This window comes from Larimichthys crocea, chromosome XV (assembly GCF_000972845.2).
Source record: "Larimichthys crocea isolate SSNF chromosome XV, L_crocea_2.0, whole genome shotgun sequence".
Classification (NCBI taxonomy): Eukaryota; Metazoa; Chordata; class Actinopteri; family Sciaenidae; genus Larimichthys; species Larimichthys crocea.
Window position 1 is genome coordinate 12,336,001 of NC_040025.1, and position 18,711 is coordinate 12,354,711.

General features: G+C 41.2%; 2 protein-coding genes across 4 annotated transcripts; both read right to left on the reverse strand.

The window, feature by feature from the left end:
- Positions 1–496: 496 nt before the first annotated feature.
- Positions 497–6,120, reverse strand: tegt (testis enhanced gene transcript (BAX inhibitor 1)). 3 transcript variants are annotated; one of them, XM_027288777.1, is made up of 9 exons: positions 5,987–6,120; positions 4,193–4,279; positions 3,946–4,054; positions 3,386–3,506; positions 3,244–3,292; positions 3,065–3,162; positions 2,792–2,972; positions 2,579–2,654; positions 1,324–1,347 (listed from the first exon to the last, which is right to left on the reverse strand). In XM_027288777.1, the coding sequence occupies exons 2-9, from the start codon at positions 4,246–4,248 to the stop codon at positions 1,324–1,326; spliced, it is 714 nt and encodes a 237-aa protein (XP_027144578.1). In that variant the 5' UTR covers positions 4,249–4,279; positions 5,987–6,120. The 3 variants fall into 3 exon arrangements, with proteins under 3 accessions (XP_027144579.1, XP_027144578.1, XP_027144580.1); XM_027288779.1 differs by having other exon boundaries at positions 5,993–6,108; XM_027288778.1 differs by lacking the exon at positions 5,987–6,120 and having other exon boundaries at positions 497–1,347; positions 4,193–4,248.
- A 989-nt stretch (positions 6,121–7,109) lies between these two features.
- Positions 7,110–15,627, reverse strand: ctdsp2 (CTD (carboxy-terminal domain, RNA polymerase II, polypeptide A) small phosphatase 2). The gene is made up of 7 exons (XM_010742610.3): positions 14,739–15,627; positions 12,502–12,665; positions 11,272–11,373; positions 11,066–11,122; positions 10,312–10,404; positions 9,480–9,665; positions 7,110–8,949 (listed from the first exon to the last, which is right to left on the reverse strand). The coding sequence occupies exons 1-7, from the start codon at positions 14,791–14,793 to the stop codon at positions 8,824–8,826; spliced, it is 783 nt and encodes a 260-aa protein (XP_010740912.1). The 5' UTR covers positions 14,794–15,627; the 3' UTR covers positions 7,110–8,823.
- Between the last annotated feature and the right edge of the window lie 3,084 nt (positions 15,628–18,711).

An 18,711-nucleotide genomic window follows, 5' to 3' on the forward strand; every position in this document is an offset into this window, starting at 1 on the left:
TAAATTAGCTCCATGTTGACGAACATTAACTTTAGTATTTTGACATTTTGCTGAGTTCTTAATCTTAAAATGACACTTTTGAGGCTGCAACTAACTTTTTTATTATCGATTAATCTAATTAAGTTTTTTTGATAAATTGTTCAGAGGTTTTTCAAAGCGAGAGGTGAAGCTCCACAGATCTGGTTGAAGAGTTTGGAGGATTTAAACCACGACTGATACTTTAAAAACTAAAATGACTTCAGACTGTTTGATGTCAAACATCATCGTGATTGTAAAAACTAAAGACGTGTGAAGCGTTACCTTCCTCTGACGGAGGTGACGTCAACTGCAGCCTCAACACCGATGGTCACCTGTGAGGAGCCGAAACCAACAAATGTTTGACATCCGTTTGAAAAATGACTAAAAAGATGAAATCAGATCAGAAGTTGTACTTTTAATTTGCACTTTGACTTGATTTTAAAAAGGAGCTGAAGTGACGGCAGACGACATCAGCTGGTCTCGGTACGTTCAACACATTTATTTGAGCAAATGTATCAAATTATTAGTTTCAATTTTACATCAATAAAATAAATTCTTCACAGTTTACACTTCCAAAAAAAAAAAAAATCATACGGTTAACTTCAGATCATTTGGCAAACTAAATTTACAGACAACAGAGAAACTTTAGAGAAATTTACACGGGGGTGGAGTGGAGCGGTCTGAATGAAGTCGTCACCGGCCAAAAGTCCAAAAATCCTGATTGGAGTTGGTTCGTGTGGATCGGCGCTCACGTGACGGTCAGTGTTCAAACTCACAAAACAACCAAAAGATTCACGGGGAGGGGAAACGATCACGTCATCGTCTGTTGTCAGAAATCATGTCTTAACGAGGAAAACTATAAATAAGCAAATCAACGACTGTAATTACAAACTTCAAATGAACGATGATCAGTCTCAGAAGCTCACATGACCCACTAGATTAGAAAGAAGAAGGAGCCTATGATGTCGTTAATTTATGGCACTAAATAACAGTAATGTGAAAACCTCCACGGGGCAACGCTCCCCTCTACAGGCCAAGCGTGTTCACTGCAGCGTTAGTCTAACTTCCATTCACAGCCACCACGGGACTACAGCGTCAGTCCGAGCTCACGGCCGACCCTCGCCGCGAGCTCGGAAAAACAAACCAGAAGAAAAATCGATAATATAATAAGACCACGAAGGAGTTAATCGATAAATGAAGACAGAAAGAAGTGGAGAGAAAAAAAAAAAAAGCACCAAGTGCGTCGCAAATTGTGCCTTTGTCTGACGAGATTGTTGTTTTTTACTTCGCAGACTTGAACTTTCTTTACTTCTTCTCCTTCTTCTTGTCCTGAAACAGACGAACACACAGAGCAGATCCGTCAGAAACGTGAAAGCTTCAAAATAAAAGTCAGGGAAAATATTACAAACTACTTCAAGTGTCAGAAGGTCAAAGTTCTCGTCCTGATGTATCGTGAAGTTTTATAACGAGGTTCACAAACAAAGACGGTGGTCCATCTGTGAACTCCTCCACCCTTCTACGACCGTGATGTCTCCTCCACCCCTCCTCCATCATCAGCATCACCTCAGTTCACCTGTATCTAAATCAGGAGCAGCCTCGACGACTGATACATTTTTAAATGTTTCATCTTTAAAATGTTTTGTTTTAACGTTAAACCTTCATCAGATGAATAAAGATTTGTGCATGTGAACGTTTAAGACATTTTTATTTTGTCTTTATTCAGAGTTTTTATTTAAAGTGCTTCGTCATCGCTGCTTTTCACACTTTCTCTCCCTGTTTTTGTTTATTTAACTTTAGTGTTTTTATATTTTTGACATTTTATCACTTTGTTAAAATATATTTTATATTTTACATTTACTGCCACTGTGAGACACTTTCTGCTGCGCGTTTGTAGAAGGTGCTGTAGAAATAAAGTCGGAGCAGAAAGCTGCATTAAATGAAAACACACTCAAGTAAAGTACCTGAGTATTTGAGTAAATATACTTAGTTACAGTGGAGGTGAATGGAATGTATAAATTATATATTTCTGTTGACAGACGTCGATTATTATGAACCGTAACGAGGTTTCTGAAAGATTTGTTGCTGCTGAGTCACTCAAACGTTTTCTCGCTGTTTTTTTTTGCACCACCAGCTAAACCCCTCATCACCATCATAGTGTGGTGATGGTGGCGGTGGTGTTAGAAGTCTCAGACATCTGAAAACCAAAAGTATCTGCACGATTCTGCTCGAGCTAGATGAGTAAATGTTGTTTGAGTTTTAAACGACTGAAGCAGTTCGTCTTGTAGGAAGATTAAAATATATTTTATTTTAATATCGTCAACAAACACGATGAGAACAGTGAACACAGCCTCGTGTTCGTGTCATCGCTGAGTCTCTCCAGCTGTCCATGTTCATCGTAACGAGGGAGGAGCGACAGTTTGGCAGCTCGCTGACGAGTTTTTAATAGTTTTTGGACACAGCAGAACGATGTATCGGCTTCGGATACACAGATACACGTCGGATTACGATCGTTTGTTTGGACTTTCCGTTGACACTTTTAAAAGAAGAACACTCGCCGTACCTTATCGTTCATGGCGAGGATGACCATCAGTTTCCTGAAGATGGTGATGAAGTCCAGGAACAGGTCGACGCAGTGCCTGAAAAACAAAAAGTGTGACGGTGAAAACATCGGCTGATGTTCCAGGTCTCTAAAATAAAGAGCCGTCAGTCTGTTCTTGTTGCAGGAAGTCGTGCTGCGCTGCACGTAGCATTTGCATGTCGTTTGGTTATTCACCAGACGTAATCCTTGTCTCCGTTCTCGGCTTTCTCGATGATGAGCTGAGTGTCGAACAGGACGAAGCCGCACATGATGAGCAGCCCGAGGTACATGTGTGCCTTAAACAGCATCACGGATCCAAAGAACATGTTCATGATGGACATGAGGAAGAGGAGGGAGAGGCCGGACATCAGCGTGCCTGAGGACAAGAGTTAACGTACGGGTTAGTTAAAGCTTCGTTAGAGGAGGTGGAAGTGTGTGTGTGTGTGTGCGCTGAGGAGGAGGAGTCACCTCCGAGGAACAGGTAGCTCCTGCGTTTGGCGTAGAGCGCGCTCAGCGTGAAGCAGACGAAGATCACGGAGGTTCCCATGAACGCCGTCACGATGATGCTGAGGAGAGACAAACTCGGTCAGACGTCACACAACTCCACGGTTCTAATGTTTAACTCAGCTGAGCGACCTTTCACACACCTCGGATTGACGGCGATGACAAAGTCCATCGTGGGGCCGAGGCCGACGCCTGCAGAGACAGAGAGAGAGGACGGAAAACGTTCAGACTCTCAGTGACTTTAAACCAACAGAGACGAGCTCAGTTCACGTGCTGCGTCTTCACCTGTGAAGAAGGCAAACCCAGCGAGGATAGCCAGCCTCTTCTTCTCCGTCTCGTAGTTGTGTGGCGTCATGGCGAGCCAGAACATCATCCCCAGAGAGATGAGCGCAGACAGCACGCCGCCCTGAGAACGAGGACACGAGGTCAAGACGGAGCAGACGGACACCGAACACGACGTGTCGATCCTGACGTCTTTAGATTATTCTGCTCTGTTTGTCTGACGACTGAAAATAAAATATAATGTCGCTGAATTAACGGGATCCGGATCAGATAAGAGAGACCTGTGCTACCTGTGATTACACATTAGTCTTCATCCATGGTCAGTGTCTTCTACAGGTGTGACCCTCAGGATAAAGGTTCAGGCTGCAGGATCTCGCACACACACACTCAGTCTTCTACGCTGCTATCACGTGAAACACGAGTATTTTGCAACACAAATATTGGACTTTGATAAAGCCGAGCTTCAAAACAGATTATCTACAACATTCCTGATGTTGCATCAAATGTACCTGCGCTGAATTCACGTAACTTCATGTACAAACGAGGTCAGATCAGGTCGTTACCTGAAAGAGGCGCGTGACGACGTGCACGTATGAGCCGGCCGCCGCCACAAACATGCAGACCGCCAGGCTGGAGTACACATTCTTCAAGTGCACCTGGGTGGAGTGAGATCTGCAACCAAACAAAACAAATCAGATTACAATGAGAAATCAGATTACAATGAGAAATCAGATTACAATGAGAAATCAGATTACAATGAGAAATCAGATTACAACGAGCGCAGCTGGAAAGTGTAATGACGTCACTCACATCTGGGAGAACTTGAAGAGGGCGTCGAAGTTGATGTTGCGGTCAAAGACGTTCATGATGAGACCGGGGTGGATGACGATGTCTCCTCTGAAGAGAAACACAGAGTTACACTCGGTTCAACATTTACTCGAGTACTGTGACGCGTGGTGCAGCGGCCGAGCACATCAACACTGAAATAACACGTTTAGACTCATAACGTCAATCACAAACAATAAATGTGCGTTAAATTATTACCTGTCACTCATGGAGGTAAAATAAGAAACGCCACAATGTAACTATACTAAAAAAAGATGTAATTTATTACAAGATATCAATAAAATGCATCAAATTAAAAGTAATTATGCAGAATAGTCCTTAACGTATCTAATTACTAAATCTAATAATTTGAGCTACTTTATTGGACTGTTGACTTTTATTCATATTAAAGATCTTAATCTGAAATGTAACTAGTAACTATAGCCGTCAGACAAATGTAACAGAGTAAAAAAAGTAATAGTTTCCTCTTAAATGTAACAGTGTACAAGTATAAAGTAACTCAAGTACAATACTTGAGTAAATTACAGAAATTTATGTGTTAAAGATATAAAATATCTGTAACTGAAGAACGGTCCTTAATATATTTAATTACTAAATCTAATTATTTGAACTACTTTATTGGACTGTTAACTGTTATTCATATATTAAAAATCTTTATTTTGAAATGTAACTTGTAACTATTAACTAAGTATAAAGTAACTCAAGTACTTCACAAGTGCTCTGAAGTACAGTACTCGAGTAAATTCCACTAATTTATGTGTTAAAATTAAAATATCTGTAATAATTATCCTCATCAGGCTGATTTAGTTCATCACAGGGTGAGATATAAAATATGTACATAAATATATTTAAAGTGCTTTCTTGCATTTCTACTGCGTGTAACTTTACTCTTTATACTTTACTCTGCATGTCAGAGGTAACTTGAGCGTGTTTTGCTACTTTTCAGATCAGATTTTTAAATAATAACACGTGGTAAATATAAACAATAACATGAAGGTATTTTACATGATAAATTACTTTTATTTACACGATAAATTACTTTTATTTGTGAACTCTCGATTATGAAAAGCAGCATTTAAAGCCTCATGTTGTATCTGTGTTTGCTGGTAATATAGTTACTGAGTAACGTGACAGCCTGCCGCACAGTGTGTAGTTTAGTCAGTGTTAAATTACACAACAGGTTAACGCTAAATGTCACGTTAGCGTCAGTGGAGCTAACTCGTGCTACCTATCGTTGATAGTTTGTCTAAACCAGCTCGTTGGTTAATTAATAAACTTGTTAATTAATAAATAAACGCGTTGTTTTAATTAGAAAGTCAGTATTCAGCCAAACACTGAGTTTGACGCCTGTGACTGTCATATTATTTATAGCTAACGCTGCTAAAAACGTACCGCGCGGTGTTTCGGTTCAACGAGCGACCGTGTTAACTGGTGACCACCCGCCAGAATGCTTCCTGTGGTTGTCGTAGTTACATTGTAACGTTAATAAGAAATAAGAAGGTATTCACGAGGGCGGCTACGTGTGTTCTTGTAACTACGCAAACCACATATACACACTCGGGCTTGGAGGGGTCACCAGTTAACACGGTCGCTCGTTAACCCGAAACACCCCCGTTAGCTAACGTTCGCTCAACCCCGGATTCGTCGCCCAGTTCTTTCCAGCTACGCACCGCTTTGCTAACGTTACTCCAACGTTAATATAACACACCGCGAACGTTACGAGGACACCGCGTGTGAGCGCTGAAGCACCTTACCTACCTTTACCTGTTAGCACACCTGGCCTTTTTTTTCAGTGTGAGCTTTCTGTTTGACTGCCTGTTCTTCTTCTTCTTCCTGCTAAACAGTACGTGTCAGTCAGCTCACATGATGTCACCATGGAAACGCCCAGAAAGTTGTAGTCCCCGTTCCCAACGGTAAAAAAAAAAATTAAATAATAATAATAGAAAAACAATAATAAACTAATTGTACGTGTTGCTAAGGAACACTAATAAACAATTAGTATGTTTTTTAAATTAATTCACTTTAAAATAAATTAGTTATCTTTTACAGAGAGGGGCATGAAGACGGAAACTGGTGTCACCGACTAACGTCCCCGGTACACCTAAAATGGCCGACTCGTAAATCCAGCTGCACCAACATCAACGGTCAAAAAAAACAACCGAAACAAACTTTAACGACGGTTAAACGTTTCAAACGTTTCAAACGTCTCCGAGACGAAACGTTCACTAACGAAACAAACAGCGAACAGGCTCCACGTTAATGTACCGACGTTTGAAACGACACAAACAATCAAGGCTGATGTAAATTTCTACGCAGGAGTGTAAAAGACATGAAACAACACGACCCACAACAACATCTCCCTTTATGTTTACACTTATAAACTATAAATGTCAATACACGAAGTAGTTTTGAGTTAAATAAGTAATATCACAATGTAAATATACCAGAAAAAGATGTAAGTTAGTACAAAATAGCAATGAAATGCATCAAAGTTAAAAGTAATTATGCAGAATAGTCCTTCATATATTTAATTACTAAACACAGTCTAATAATTTGAACTACTTTATTGGACTGTTGACTTTTATTCATGTTAAAAATCTTAATTTGAAATGTAACTAGTAACTATAGCCGTCAGACAAATGTAACAGAGTAAAAAAAGTAATAGTTTCCTCTTAAATGTAGCAGTGTACAAGTATAAAGTACCTCAAGTACAATACTTGAGTAAATTACAGCAATTTATGTGTTAAAAATATTAAATATCCATTATCTGTAACTGTTTATCCTCATCAGGGTCACACAGGCTGCAGCCAATCCCAAATCAAATTCTGGACATGTTTATATGTTAAGTGGAGTAAAAAAAGAAAAACACACAAAAATAGTACAGTATAACCAATTTTTATTGTGAAATAAAAACTGGTAGCACCTTGTCTTTTAGCGTTTTGGTCAGATCAGGTAGACGGAACAAGTTTTTTTGATTTATTCTGATACACAAAGACAAATTGTGACTGTCTTAACAAATACTTTTGGTCATCACAACTGGTACAAATTCATTGTCGTGTTTTCACTTAGTTATAACATGCAGGCAATAATTGCATCAGACATTAAAAACATCATAGAAAAACCATATTACCCAGGAAACAAACAAACCCCTACAAAATATCTTGAATTTAAAATGAAAAAACAGAAAACATGATTGAATCTCGGATTTATCTTTGATAGCAAAAATGTGTAAAATGTTATTTAGGCACAGATAAAAACACAAGGCCAGCCTCAAAAGTAGGCAAATGGATTACAATACAAAATGTTAAGCATTAAGAAGAAGTACTGGACAATAACAGGTTTGTTTGGCCAATAAATATATTTTTTCTTAAAAACTCACACATGCTTAAAAAAAAAAAATCAAATTTGATATTTTTCAAGTGTTGCACTGCAAGTACCAGAGCCACATGGCATTACACTTGCTCTTGACAGTGTTTTCTCACGCTCAGCATGACACATCAGACTGTGTAGGCCTACAAATCTCTTTTCAGGCAGAACACCATTCTCTGTCCGAATTTCAAAAAGGCACAGTTCGTTGTTTTTTTTTTACTTTCAGCACTGTCAATATAAAACAAGTGCAAGTTGTTTGTCATAAAGCCATAAAAGAAAAAGAGTAACAAATGAACTATTATTTAAAAAAAAAACCTTGACTGAAAACGGTGGCATTGTACGGGTCATCCTATGTGCCAACATACTCCAGTGTGTCCGTGAAAGACAAAAGATTTCACCCTGTTTACTTATAACCCATATATCTAATATCAATCTGAGCACTGATGATGTAGAAATGATGTTTTTATAGTACAAATAAGTAAAATACACTTTTTGTTTTGCTGCGCGTGTGCAGGTAAATAAGGCTACAGTAATGTTTACATCTGCTGAATGCAATTATTGACCAGCTACTTTAAGGAGGTACTGTCCGTGTGATCGATAAGAACCGGGTTGCATAGAAGAAACCACGTTCACTGTTGTTTAAAAATAGATTTCCGTATAAAACAACCTATAAAAAGAAATCGATAAATGTATAAAAATCTGGTGGAAAATTTCAAAAAAGAGCTGATGTTTTCTTTTTTGTTGTTGTTGTTCCTTGAAAGGCACAATAATTAAAAAAAACAAAACAACAATGTCCAAAAGTCAAGTCAGGGCAGGCAGGCTTCTGCTTTGGCAAAAGAACCACTTTAATATTCATACTAACTGGAGTGTGATTGTGACGGGACTGCTTTGGTCGTCGTTCCCCAACTCTCTTTTCTCATAGTGGTTTGTCAATAACGTCAGCGCCGAGGTTCAGCTGAGGAAAACGCCTCAGATCGCAATCTAAAGTCACGCCTGGGCCAAACACATTGTGTTTTCCCAGGCTTGGAATTTCCTTAACCCCCTCTCGTGATAATACCATTTTTTCTAAACAGAGAATTTATTTTTTTGTGTGCAGAAAACTATCTATATTCTCGATATATACGGGTTCTGTTGTAGTCGAAGAAAGAAGAAGAAGAAGAAGAAGAAGAAGAAGAAGAAGGTTCGAAGTCGGAGCTCTGAGCTGAGCAGAGTCCGCGGAGAGCTTTTTAATGTCCACGAAGCTGGTCCAGCCGGGTGTAAACATTATCAGCTTGGCTAAGTTCTTCAAACACAGGCAGAAGGTTGAGCAGCTCGGCGTCGTCCACGTCGTCAAACCATGACACCACGGGAACCTGGAGAGACAGACACCTCAGATTAAAACACAGAAACAGAAAACGACACCCGGCAGCTCAATTTAGATCATCATACAAGATCTGTGTGAGTTAGTCAGAGGTTTGAAATCAGTCCTGAATTTTCCTATGAATCAGGATAAAAACTATTTTTCAATTCACAGATTATTTACGAGCAACTATTATGATAATAAATAAAGCAAAAAATGCCAATTATGAGGCGATTTCAGCTTCTCAAATGTGAGAATTTGCTGCTTTTCTTCCTCATATATGAAACTAAACTAAATGTCGTCGGATTTTGGACTTTGTTTGATTATTATAATGAGTATTTTGTCCGATATTACAAACTGCAGATTTATCAAAGATTAGCTGAAGCCCTAATCGGGATCAAACCGATTTAATATGTCAAAACACCGGGGACTGAATCTGATAACGTCCCAGTGTTCAGACCCCGTGAGCTTGACCAGACGGAGCTCTGCGAGCCGGATATGAAAAATATTCAACACGAGAAGGCGCTTATTAACAGAACTCACAGCATTATTTGGGTGGAAGATGTAGGAGGCAGGAGAGTTATCCAGGATTAGAGTTTTGTGGAGGTCTCTGCCCAGGCGGCTCAAATCTTTGACGTAGCAGCCCTGGTGGAATACGCAAGATTCCCGGAACAACCGGGTCCGGAATACACCACACTGATCCAGCAGGTCCGTCACTGGGTCTGCATACTGATGGGAGGAGGCCAGCGGGTGGTGGAGGAGGAGGGAAAAGCAGGGATGTGTAAGGTTGGACTAGTGACGGTGGATATTCACGCTAATGACACATCTTTATCTGATTGGTTGCACCGGCTGTTTGTACATTGATTCCTACGTTTGTCAAACTCACTCACTGAACTGGGCTGCACTTGCAAACTTGCCAAAAATAACAGCAACATGGTCTCATTCATAAATACAGACGTTACACGTGTTTCAGAGTTAGTAGTATTCACAAATATGTGTCAATTTGCAGTAATTTTGCCATGAAACTGTTACAATAATTTTGAATCTTGCAGGTCTCAAATCAAATATGAGGTGAGACGTGTCGACCGCACAATATTAATGAAGCTAACAGGAGCTTTATCAGCTGGTTCAGTGTGCGTGCTGCAACCTGAATAAAATCAGACTCCTACGCTTCGGTCTGAACTTGTGCAGAGCTGGTGCAACCAAAACAAGCTACAGCTCTAAATGTAAAGGAGAGTGTCTGCTAACAGCGTGTTAGGCAGTAAAAGGAGAAGTAAAACAAGGCGAGAGGAAGCAGAACAACATCCGACAGATCAGACGTCCACCTAAACGTACTCAGCGCTGGGTGAAATATACATATTTGTTTGTGGGGTACCTTTGCGAGACTGGCTGTAAACAGCACACATTCAAACAACTCTCCCATTCTCTGCAGGAACTCGTCCACGTACGGCCTCTTCAGGACATAGACCTGTTCAAAATAAACAACAACAACAACAACACAGACTGTCAGTCCGACCTACAAGATGAGTCACTTTGCAGATCTTTATATATTTGCACCGTCGACTTCTTATTTCCATCTGTTGTTGCTGCTAGTGGCCAGTTCCTGAAACAAGTAATCAAGAATAGGCCGTGCCAGCGTTAACCAGCCTATCCTGGATTACTTGAACCAGGCAGAGGCCCGCGGAGGACTCACGTACCAGCACACGGGGTCCCAGGACTCACATTTCTGTTAATTACATTTCCACATGTCCGACAGCGAGAAGCTCAAATCCCAAGACGGACAAACAGAGGCGAGGGGGGAGGGGGGTGTGTGTGTTTCCGACATCTTTGCAGTAATATGTATCACTTATTAATGAAGTTTAAAAAAAAAAAAAAGAGACAAACGGGGGCAGAAATGACTCATTTTCTTGCTGATGCATTCTCACATCCAACTTGTTCAACATCTGGTCAGTAGAGGGCTCCGTGCGCCCGTCATCGCACACACACACACACACACACACACACACACACACAGGCTGATCAGTTACAAGACCCATCCCTTCTCAGCTCAGCAACCGCTGCAAATACATCAACATACACACACACACACACACACACACACACACACACACACACACAGGGTAGTTTACCTGGTGTGTGGTCCCCTCTATCTCCACAGGCACGATGAAGTCTGCATTGCTAATAGGCTGGAGGGAGAACACAGAGGGAGAAGCTCGTTCACATGAGTCGCTCTGTGTACGTTCACATGACATTACATAACAGCCGAGCGCTCGCTGCTGTAACTCAAACAGCGACACAATACGACCGTCTCTCTAATGAAAACCTAGATGAGCACCTTGAACGAGCTGTGCACCAGGGTCTCATCCAGGTCTATGACCACGCAGATCTTCCCTTGGTCCTGGGCGTTCACCTCGGGCAGCAGGCTGTGTTCATATTGCTGAGGAGACACACAGAAAACACACATATCATTTGTCTTGTGATCTGGTTATAGCTATGATTAGTCCTCACGGTGCAGTCACTCTGCTGCCATTTGATTCGACCTCGGGGGAAATTAGATGAGACTCACTTTTGAAAGGGGCGTGAACCGGCGTCGTTATTTACCGTAACAGCTCCTTTGCATATTTATGATTTCATTAATAAGCCGGAGAACACGTTACCGTCACATGAGCTCGTTTTTCTTGCACCTTTTTTATTCATTTTGTTTCATTCAAGCCTCTTCCTGAGCTCGACATTAATTATTTATATGTTACATAACGTGAACGGCTCATCCATTGTGGAAGGCAAATTAAGACCGAGGAACATAATATCCACGAGCAACGACGATCTTCTCTCATCACAATAAACCTGGACGACCCTGCAGACGCCGGCGTTTAATTCGGTTTCATTTCAGCGGCGGTGGCGGTGGCCTTCGAGACAATAACCAGGGCCCTTACAGATGCTGCTTCCTGTTTGAGGACACTCCTCAGTGTGAACAAACATGGCATCTCATTAAAAAGCCCCTTTAACACGGTGCTGAGGCTCTAATCAGGCTGACAGCGTGGCCGCCGGGCGCTTCGAGGCTTTATTTTTTTCCCCCCCTCCACCTCAGCAAATTACGAAGGCGCACAATACACCCTTCTCCTTCTCTTTCTCGCCTAAAGGATTGATAGTCGCTCTGTCGTTCTTATCTTTCCTTGGAGGAGCGGAGGAGTGTGAACATCAAAGTGCTTCCATATCCGCAGACAGTTGCGGTTTGGCTTTCAAGATGTTCAGAGCAGGTGCAGCGGTGCAGCGCTGTGCGTTTCTTTGGGGTTTTTTTTTTACAGTGCGTAGTCGTAAAAATGAAAAAATAAAAAATGCTTGAAGACACTAATAAGCAGATTTTTACTACAGCATGTTGAGTTTATTCCTACAGATGGTCCAACTATTCAAACACCTCCTCCTTCTTTATGGCAACAGTGTGTGTGTGTGTGTGTGTGACATGAGGAAGTAAAAAATCTTAAATAAACAAAAATAAAAGACTGAAGCGAGGTCTTCAAATGTGTGTGTGTGTGAAAACGCTGCCTGGAAATAAGAATAGTGTTACCTTGACAACCGTCCCATTTTCCTGTGACTCCAGCAAGGCCTGCTGGGAAGGTGGTGGTAACGGTGGTGGTGGTTTGGGGCCATCCTGAGCTTGGAGGCAACAGAAGAGCGCTTTGAAGATGTTACAACTCCGAGGCTGTTTCAGGGCCGAGCGGCTCACCTGGCCTGTTCGGTCGCCGGAGAAAGAGAAAGAGAGACTTTCATGAGGAGAGCTGCCGTGGAGCAGTGACATGGAAATACTAAGTGAGGGCCTTGAATCACACACACACACACACACACCGCAACTCACGTCAGATACACGTAATGTTGTTTTTTTATTGCACACACACAAAACAAAGCTTGAAAACAGATTATTTTAATCAATCCATAAAGGTAAAATCTGCATGTTTAAGAGCAGAGAGCTGCATCCATCTGTGCACAGGGATGGCACATGAAATCTGTTTTTAATGCGCCTGCCTCTGCCGCCGCTGCCGCTGCTGCTGGAAATGGCTGGTACATGTTATATAATCACAGAGGGCGGGAAAACCCACACTTTTTCAGCAGTACCTTCAACAGAAAACACAGACAGAAAACATTCCAACCATTTTAAAAACTCCCCGAGACGTTTTCTTCTTCAGGGGGGGGGGGCCCGGCCCTCTTTGAAAAGGCGAGCCAGAAAACAGACGGGACAAAACAGTCAGCCAGCAAGCTGCTCGGACAAGCAGTCACACCTCGGTGCGCCGTGCAGGTCTTTGATCGGTCGCTGTGACGATGAGCGTCCCAGCAGCAGCAGCAGAGACGGCGTTACGAGACTTGTGCTGAAGGAAAAAGGGAGGAAGGAAGGAAGGAGGAAAACATTCCTGCAAGTCTCCTCCGGTGTGTTGTCGTGTGAGGACTTGCAAACAGATGCAGAATTTATACCCATCGATACACACAACGTAAACACACACACACACTCAGAAACTGTTGGTAAGAGTACACACACACACACACACTGCAGACACACGCCAGTGAGCATGTTACACAACAACACAAAGGAGCTTTAATCCCCTCACACGTCCTTCACTCTGCTGAAAATATTAAAAAGACACAACGATCGATCCAAACACCAGGCCGTGTGTGTGTGTGTGTGTGTGTGTGACATAAGGATAGAAAGTGATATATCACTGGATTTATTTTCCTCGTTCACAGCATCTACCTGCGATCACACACACACACACACACACACAGAATCAATGAGCGGAGCGTGCAAACAAACCGAATCTTTGAAACGGCGCTACAACGGGGCGTGTGCAGAGGGGTGTGTGTGTGTTTGTGCATTCTGCTGTCAACACCGCGGCACCTGGTGTTTCTATACACCTCCCCTCCTCCTCCTCCACCTCCACCACCACCCTCCTCCCTCCTGTTAATCCACATCGCCCCCCCCCCACCTCCCTCCACCTTCTTCTTTTTTTTTTTTTTTTTTTACACCTACAAGCATAAAACATGATTTAATACAGAACCTGTTTGTCTAATAAAAGTGGGCACAGTGCAGCAGCAGCAGCAGCACTGATCTGTGACCACCACCACCACCCTCCTCCTCCACCTCCTCCTGAATATGAACAAAACAGTGTTATAAATTGAACAGCTTGGTTTTTCCACTGTACTGTGGCGCTGCCCGCGGTGACAGACGAGCTCCCCCAAAACGCTTGATACCTGGTTGGTAGTAAGAGTAGAGAGGATAATGGGGGACGGTGCCAAACAAGCTGGAACCTGATCGACATAAATACAGCTTCATGATCTCCACCTCCACCTCCACCAGCAGCAACTGAGGGAAACTCAGTGGAGATAATCACAACACCACATGTTAAAGAGGCTCTGTGCTGCACTCATACTCCACCTTATACCCAATGTATAACTCAGCAGAGGGGTGTTTCATTCTTATGTTTTTATTTCTGCAGACAGATGTTTGTGTGCATCAGCAGGTGGAGCCCTGCAAACCTCAACAAACAACATTAGTATGATTTTATTTATTTATTTTTAAAGGCTTATGTCTGGATTGGTGGACGTGCAGAGAAAAGAGGAGGAGGGGGGGTTTGCAATGCAATGCAATGCGCCTCAAAGCAAAGCAGCGTCCGCAGCGCTCAACTGTCAGATGGACGACAACAACAACAACAACAACAACAACAAAACAAACACACTTCAAAATGCAGAATACAGGTGTGTGACGCGCAGAGGTGGAGGAAGGTGGTGTTGTTGGTGTAGGTGTGTGTGTCTCACCTGTTTTCGGTGACACTTCTTCTTTCTGCACTTGGGTGATAACAGAACTTTCCATCTGACAATCACGGAGCCCGCAAAATCCTCAAATCCTGTCCCCGAGCACGGACGGGCATCCCTCATTGGGTTTTTAAATCACACAATTAAAAACGAGCGAGGTAACACAGCAGCACGTCCCGCCTCTGTTATTTATATATATAAATATATATATATATAAATATAAATATAAACAATCCTCGGTGCTCTTTCTTTCTTTCTTGCTCGGTGCTCCTCTTCTTTCTGTCCGCCGCCGCCTAAGGGAGGAGGCGAGGAGGCACTTTGTGTTTTTTCTCTCTCCTCTTCGAGACTCTGGTCCGTCTCTTTTTTTTTTTTGTTTTTGTTTTTATTTCTTCTTGTTATTATTATTATTCTCGCCGCGTCTCGTTCTCCGTGTTCCCTCCGCGGAGCCCCCCGCTCTGCGTCTCTCCGTGGCCGCCGAAGTCTTCACCCTCTCAGCAACAACATGGAGAATCCAGGCGGGAGGAAAACAACCGAGGAAATGGGGCAAGGGGACGTCGGTTTCAAGCCCCCCCTTACTACAGATAAACAACATCGCCGGAAAGACCCGAGCGAGCGACGGAAAAGACCGAGAACGACTCGCCGGGTTCGCCTCCCGCGTGTAAAACTACATCCCCGCACGTAGTTTGGTGTAAAATCCGAGTTTTGTTGTGATGCGGGGCTTTTGTTTTTCTACGGTTGGGACTCCGCGGGCGCCTTGAAACCGTCCCCGCGCTCTGATTGGACGCCCACCGGAGGAGAGGGGGCGTGGACCAAAGGCATTCCTGCCCCGCGAAAAGTCCCGCACGCTCCCGCAACGAGACACATTCCAGCGGTGCTCGTGCAGAAAAACAAAACAAAAAAACGGCATCACGTTTGTTTGTAAATTATTGTTGTTGTTGTTGTTGACAGAGCGTGTTATGAAGGCGCTGTTTCCCTATTATTGTTATTTTATACAATTTATTTATTTATTATCAATTTAATGCATTTTATTTGTTTTTTTAACTTTAATTATTGGAATTTTATTATTACATTTATTTATTATATAAAAAAAAATGTTGCACTTTTATCCCCCCCAAAAATGATCTTATTGTGCTGCTTGTCTGGTTTTTTGGATTAATAACCTGCATTTAGGTGTTTTTTAACCTCATGAACGTTCTAGATTGTTGATATTATTCATTAAAAGCTAGAATATATATAAACTCCAATAAAGTATCCTGCTGCACTGTTGTTACCTGTTATGTTTGATTTGTGTTGTATTTTACATGTTTTTTAACCTCCATAAACGTTAAAGAGAAGTTTTAGATTGTTTATTATTCAATAAAAGCTTAAATATTACATTAATCTCCCAATAAAAGTATCCTAATGCACTATTGTTACCTGTTATGTTTGATTTGTTGTCATTTTACATGTTTTTAACCTCTAAACGTTAAAGGAAGTTATTGAGATTGTTATATTATCCATTGAAAGTTTAAATATTACACTAATCTCCCAATAAAAGTATCCTACTGCACTATTGTTACCTGTTATGTTTGATTTTTGGATGAATAATCTGCATTTTAGGTGTTTTTTTAACCTTGTGAACGTTCTAGATTGTGATATTATTCATTAAAAGCTAGAATATTACATTAAACTCCCAATAAAAGTATCCTGCTGCACTGTTGTTACCTGTTATGTTTGATTTGTTGTCATTTTACATGTTTTTTAACCTCATAAACGTTAAAGAGAAGTTTTAGATTGTTATATTATTCAATAAAAGCTTAAATATTACATTAATCTCCCAATAAAAGTATCCTAATGCACTATTGTTACCTGTTATGTTTGATTTGTTGTCATTTTACATGTTTTTTTAACCTCATAAACGTTAAAGAGAAGTTATAGATTGTTATATTATTCATTAAAAGCTTAAATATTACACTAATCTCCTAATAAAAGTGTCCTACTGCACTATTGTTACCTGTTATGTTTGATTTTTGGATGAATAACCTGCATTTTAGGTGTTTTTTTAACCTCATGAACGTTCTAGATTGTGATATTATTCATTAAAAGCTAGAATATTACTTCTAGATTGTGATATTATTCATTAAAAGCTAGAATATTACACTATACTCCCAATAAAAGTATCCTACTGCACTGTTGTTACCTGTTATGTTTGATTTGTTGTCATTTTACGTGTTTTTTAACCTCATAAACGTTAAAGAGAAGTTTTAGATTGTGATATTATTCATTAAAAGCTTAAATATTGCACAAATCTCCCAATAAAAGTATCCTACTGCACTACAGTTACCTGTTATGTTTGATTTTTGGATGAATAATCTTCATTTTATGTGTTTTTTAACTTGTTGATTGCACTAATCTCCCAATAAAAGTATCCTACTGCACTACAGTTACCTGGTATGTTTGATTTGTGGATTATTTTTAGATTGTAGTTGCCAGTTTCATGTTTCCTTGCAGTGGAAATAAACATACAGCCCTGTTTACACACGTAAACTCGTGCTTCAAAACATCATCATATCATAATAATAACAGTGTTGACTGAATCATCTCCACCTATCAAATGAATATATTTAACATATAAGCAGTCAGAAACTCTCAGCCTACAGTGCATATAGTGCATTACTCATAATGAATCTGTACATATAATATAAGTTATACAGTACCTGTAAAGTCTGCAGCAGTCTAGTCTTCATCTGATGCACCCTGAGTCTCTCTAGGTGGATTTGACTGCATGCAGGGCTACACGGTGACTGTCCCTCAGCAGTAGGAGGGTTTTTATGAGGGTAACAGAGGGCAGAGTGAAACCCATGACCCAAGCTCCTTTCATTTTCTCTCTTGCTTTAGCTTCCCTTTACTGACAACTGTAAAATGAAACTAACTTGTTTTGCTTAAGAGAACATCGCTCTCTGATGCAGTTTTAGACTGCTGATCATCAAACACGTACAAAACATCACATCTCTGTTAAGACTTATTTAGCTTTTATTCAAGTCTGAATCCAGATATTAATCAGGAAAAAAAACACTTTGATAGAAGTTGCTCTCAGCTGCAGACAAATCATTTCTCACTTTCCTGAGTACAGCGAGCAGCTCGAGCTAAAACATTTCACCTTGTTCAAATAAACAGAAGTGGGTTTGTCATCATGTTAGGCAATGTGGTCAACCTGTGGGTCCCCAGATATTTATATTTACAGCACAGAGCCTCTGCAGTGCCTCCTTATCCTCTGAGAAACCTCAGTGATCGCTGCAAACACACAAACACACACACACACACAGAATAACTGCTATATTTAAGCAGCTAAAAAACACATGTGATGTGATGCAGAGGACACAAGCTGCATGCATGCATGCATGCATAAGACAAAGACAAAACGTGCTAATAAAAGGAATAAGTGCACAGTTGAAGTAAGTCAGTCGGCCCTTTCCAAACACATGTGGGCCAATTACACCACAAGCTAGAGCCAGTGCCCACAGTGGCCACAATGCAAGACATAAACAAGAATGGCCCCGCTGTTAGCATTCCTGGTGTCGGACATTTTAAGGCAGCACTGACAGATCTGTGTAAAAATATATACAAAATAAGTATGGACCGCACAGCTGGAGAATGTCATGTGGTTTACAGCTGATGCCACTGTTTACTAAATCAACTTCATTATCTTCTCTCGCTCTCTCTCTCTCTCTGCTTCTTCTTCTTCTTCTTCTGTTGCATTCCTCTCCTGAGAAAGCAGACAGATAGACGGAGCAAGAAAGAAAAAATAAAAAAAGAAGGGGGCTAAACTGGTGTTGAGGCCCCGGGGTTGGATGTTGAAGGGGGTTTTGCTGGAGTTGAACCCATCCAAAAACATGTGACCCTCAGAACATCAGATACAAGTTACAGCTACATCCGTCTTACGTCTGCCAACAGGAGTACAGAGCAAAAAACATGAGGTGAGAAGAGGGGGAATAAA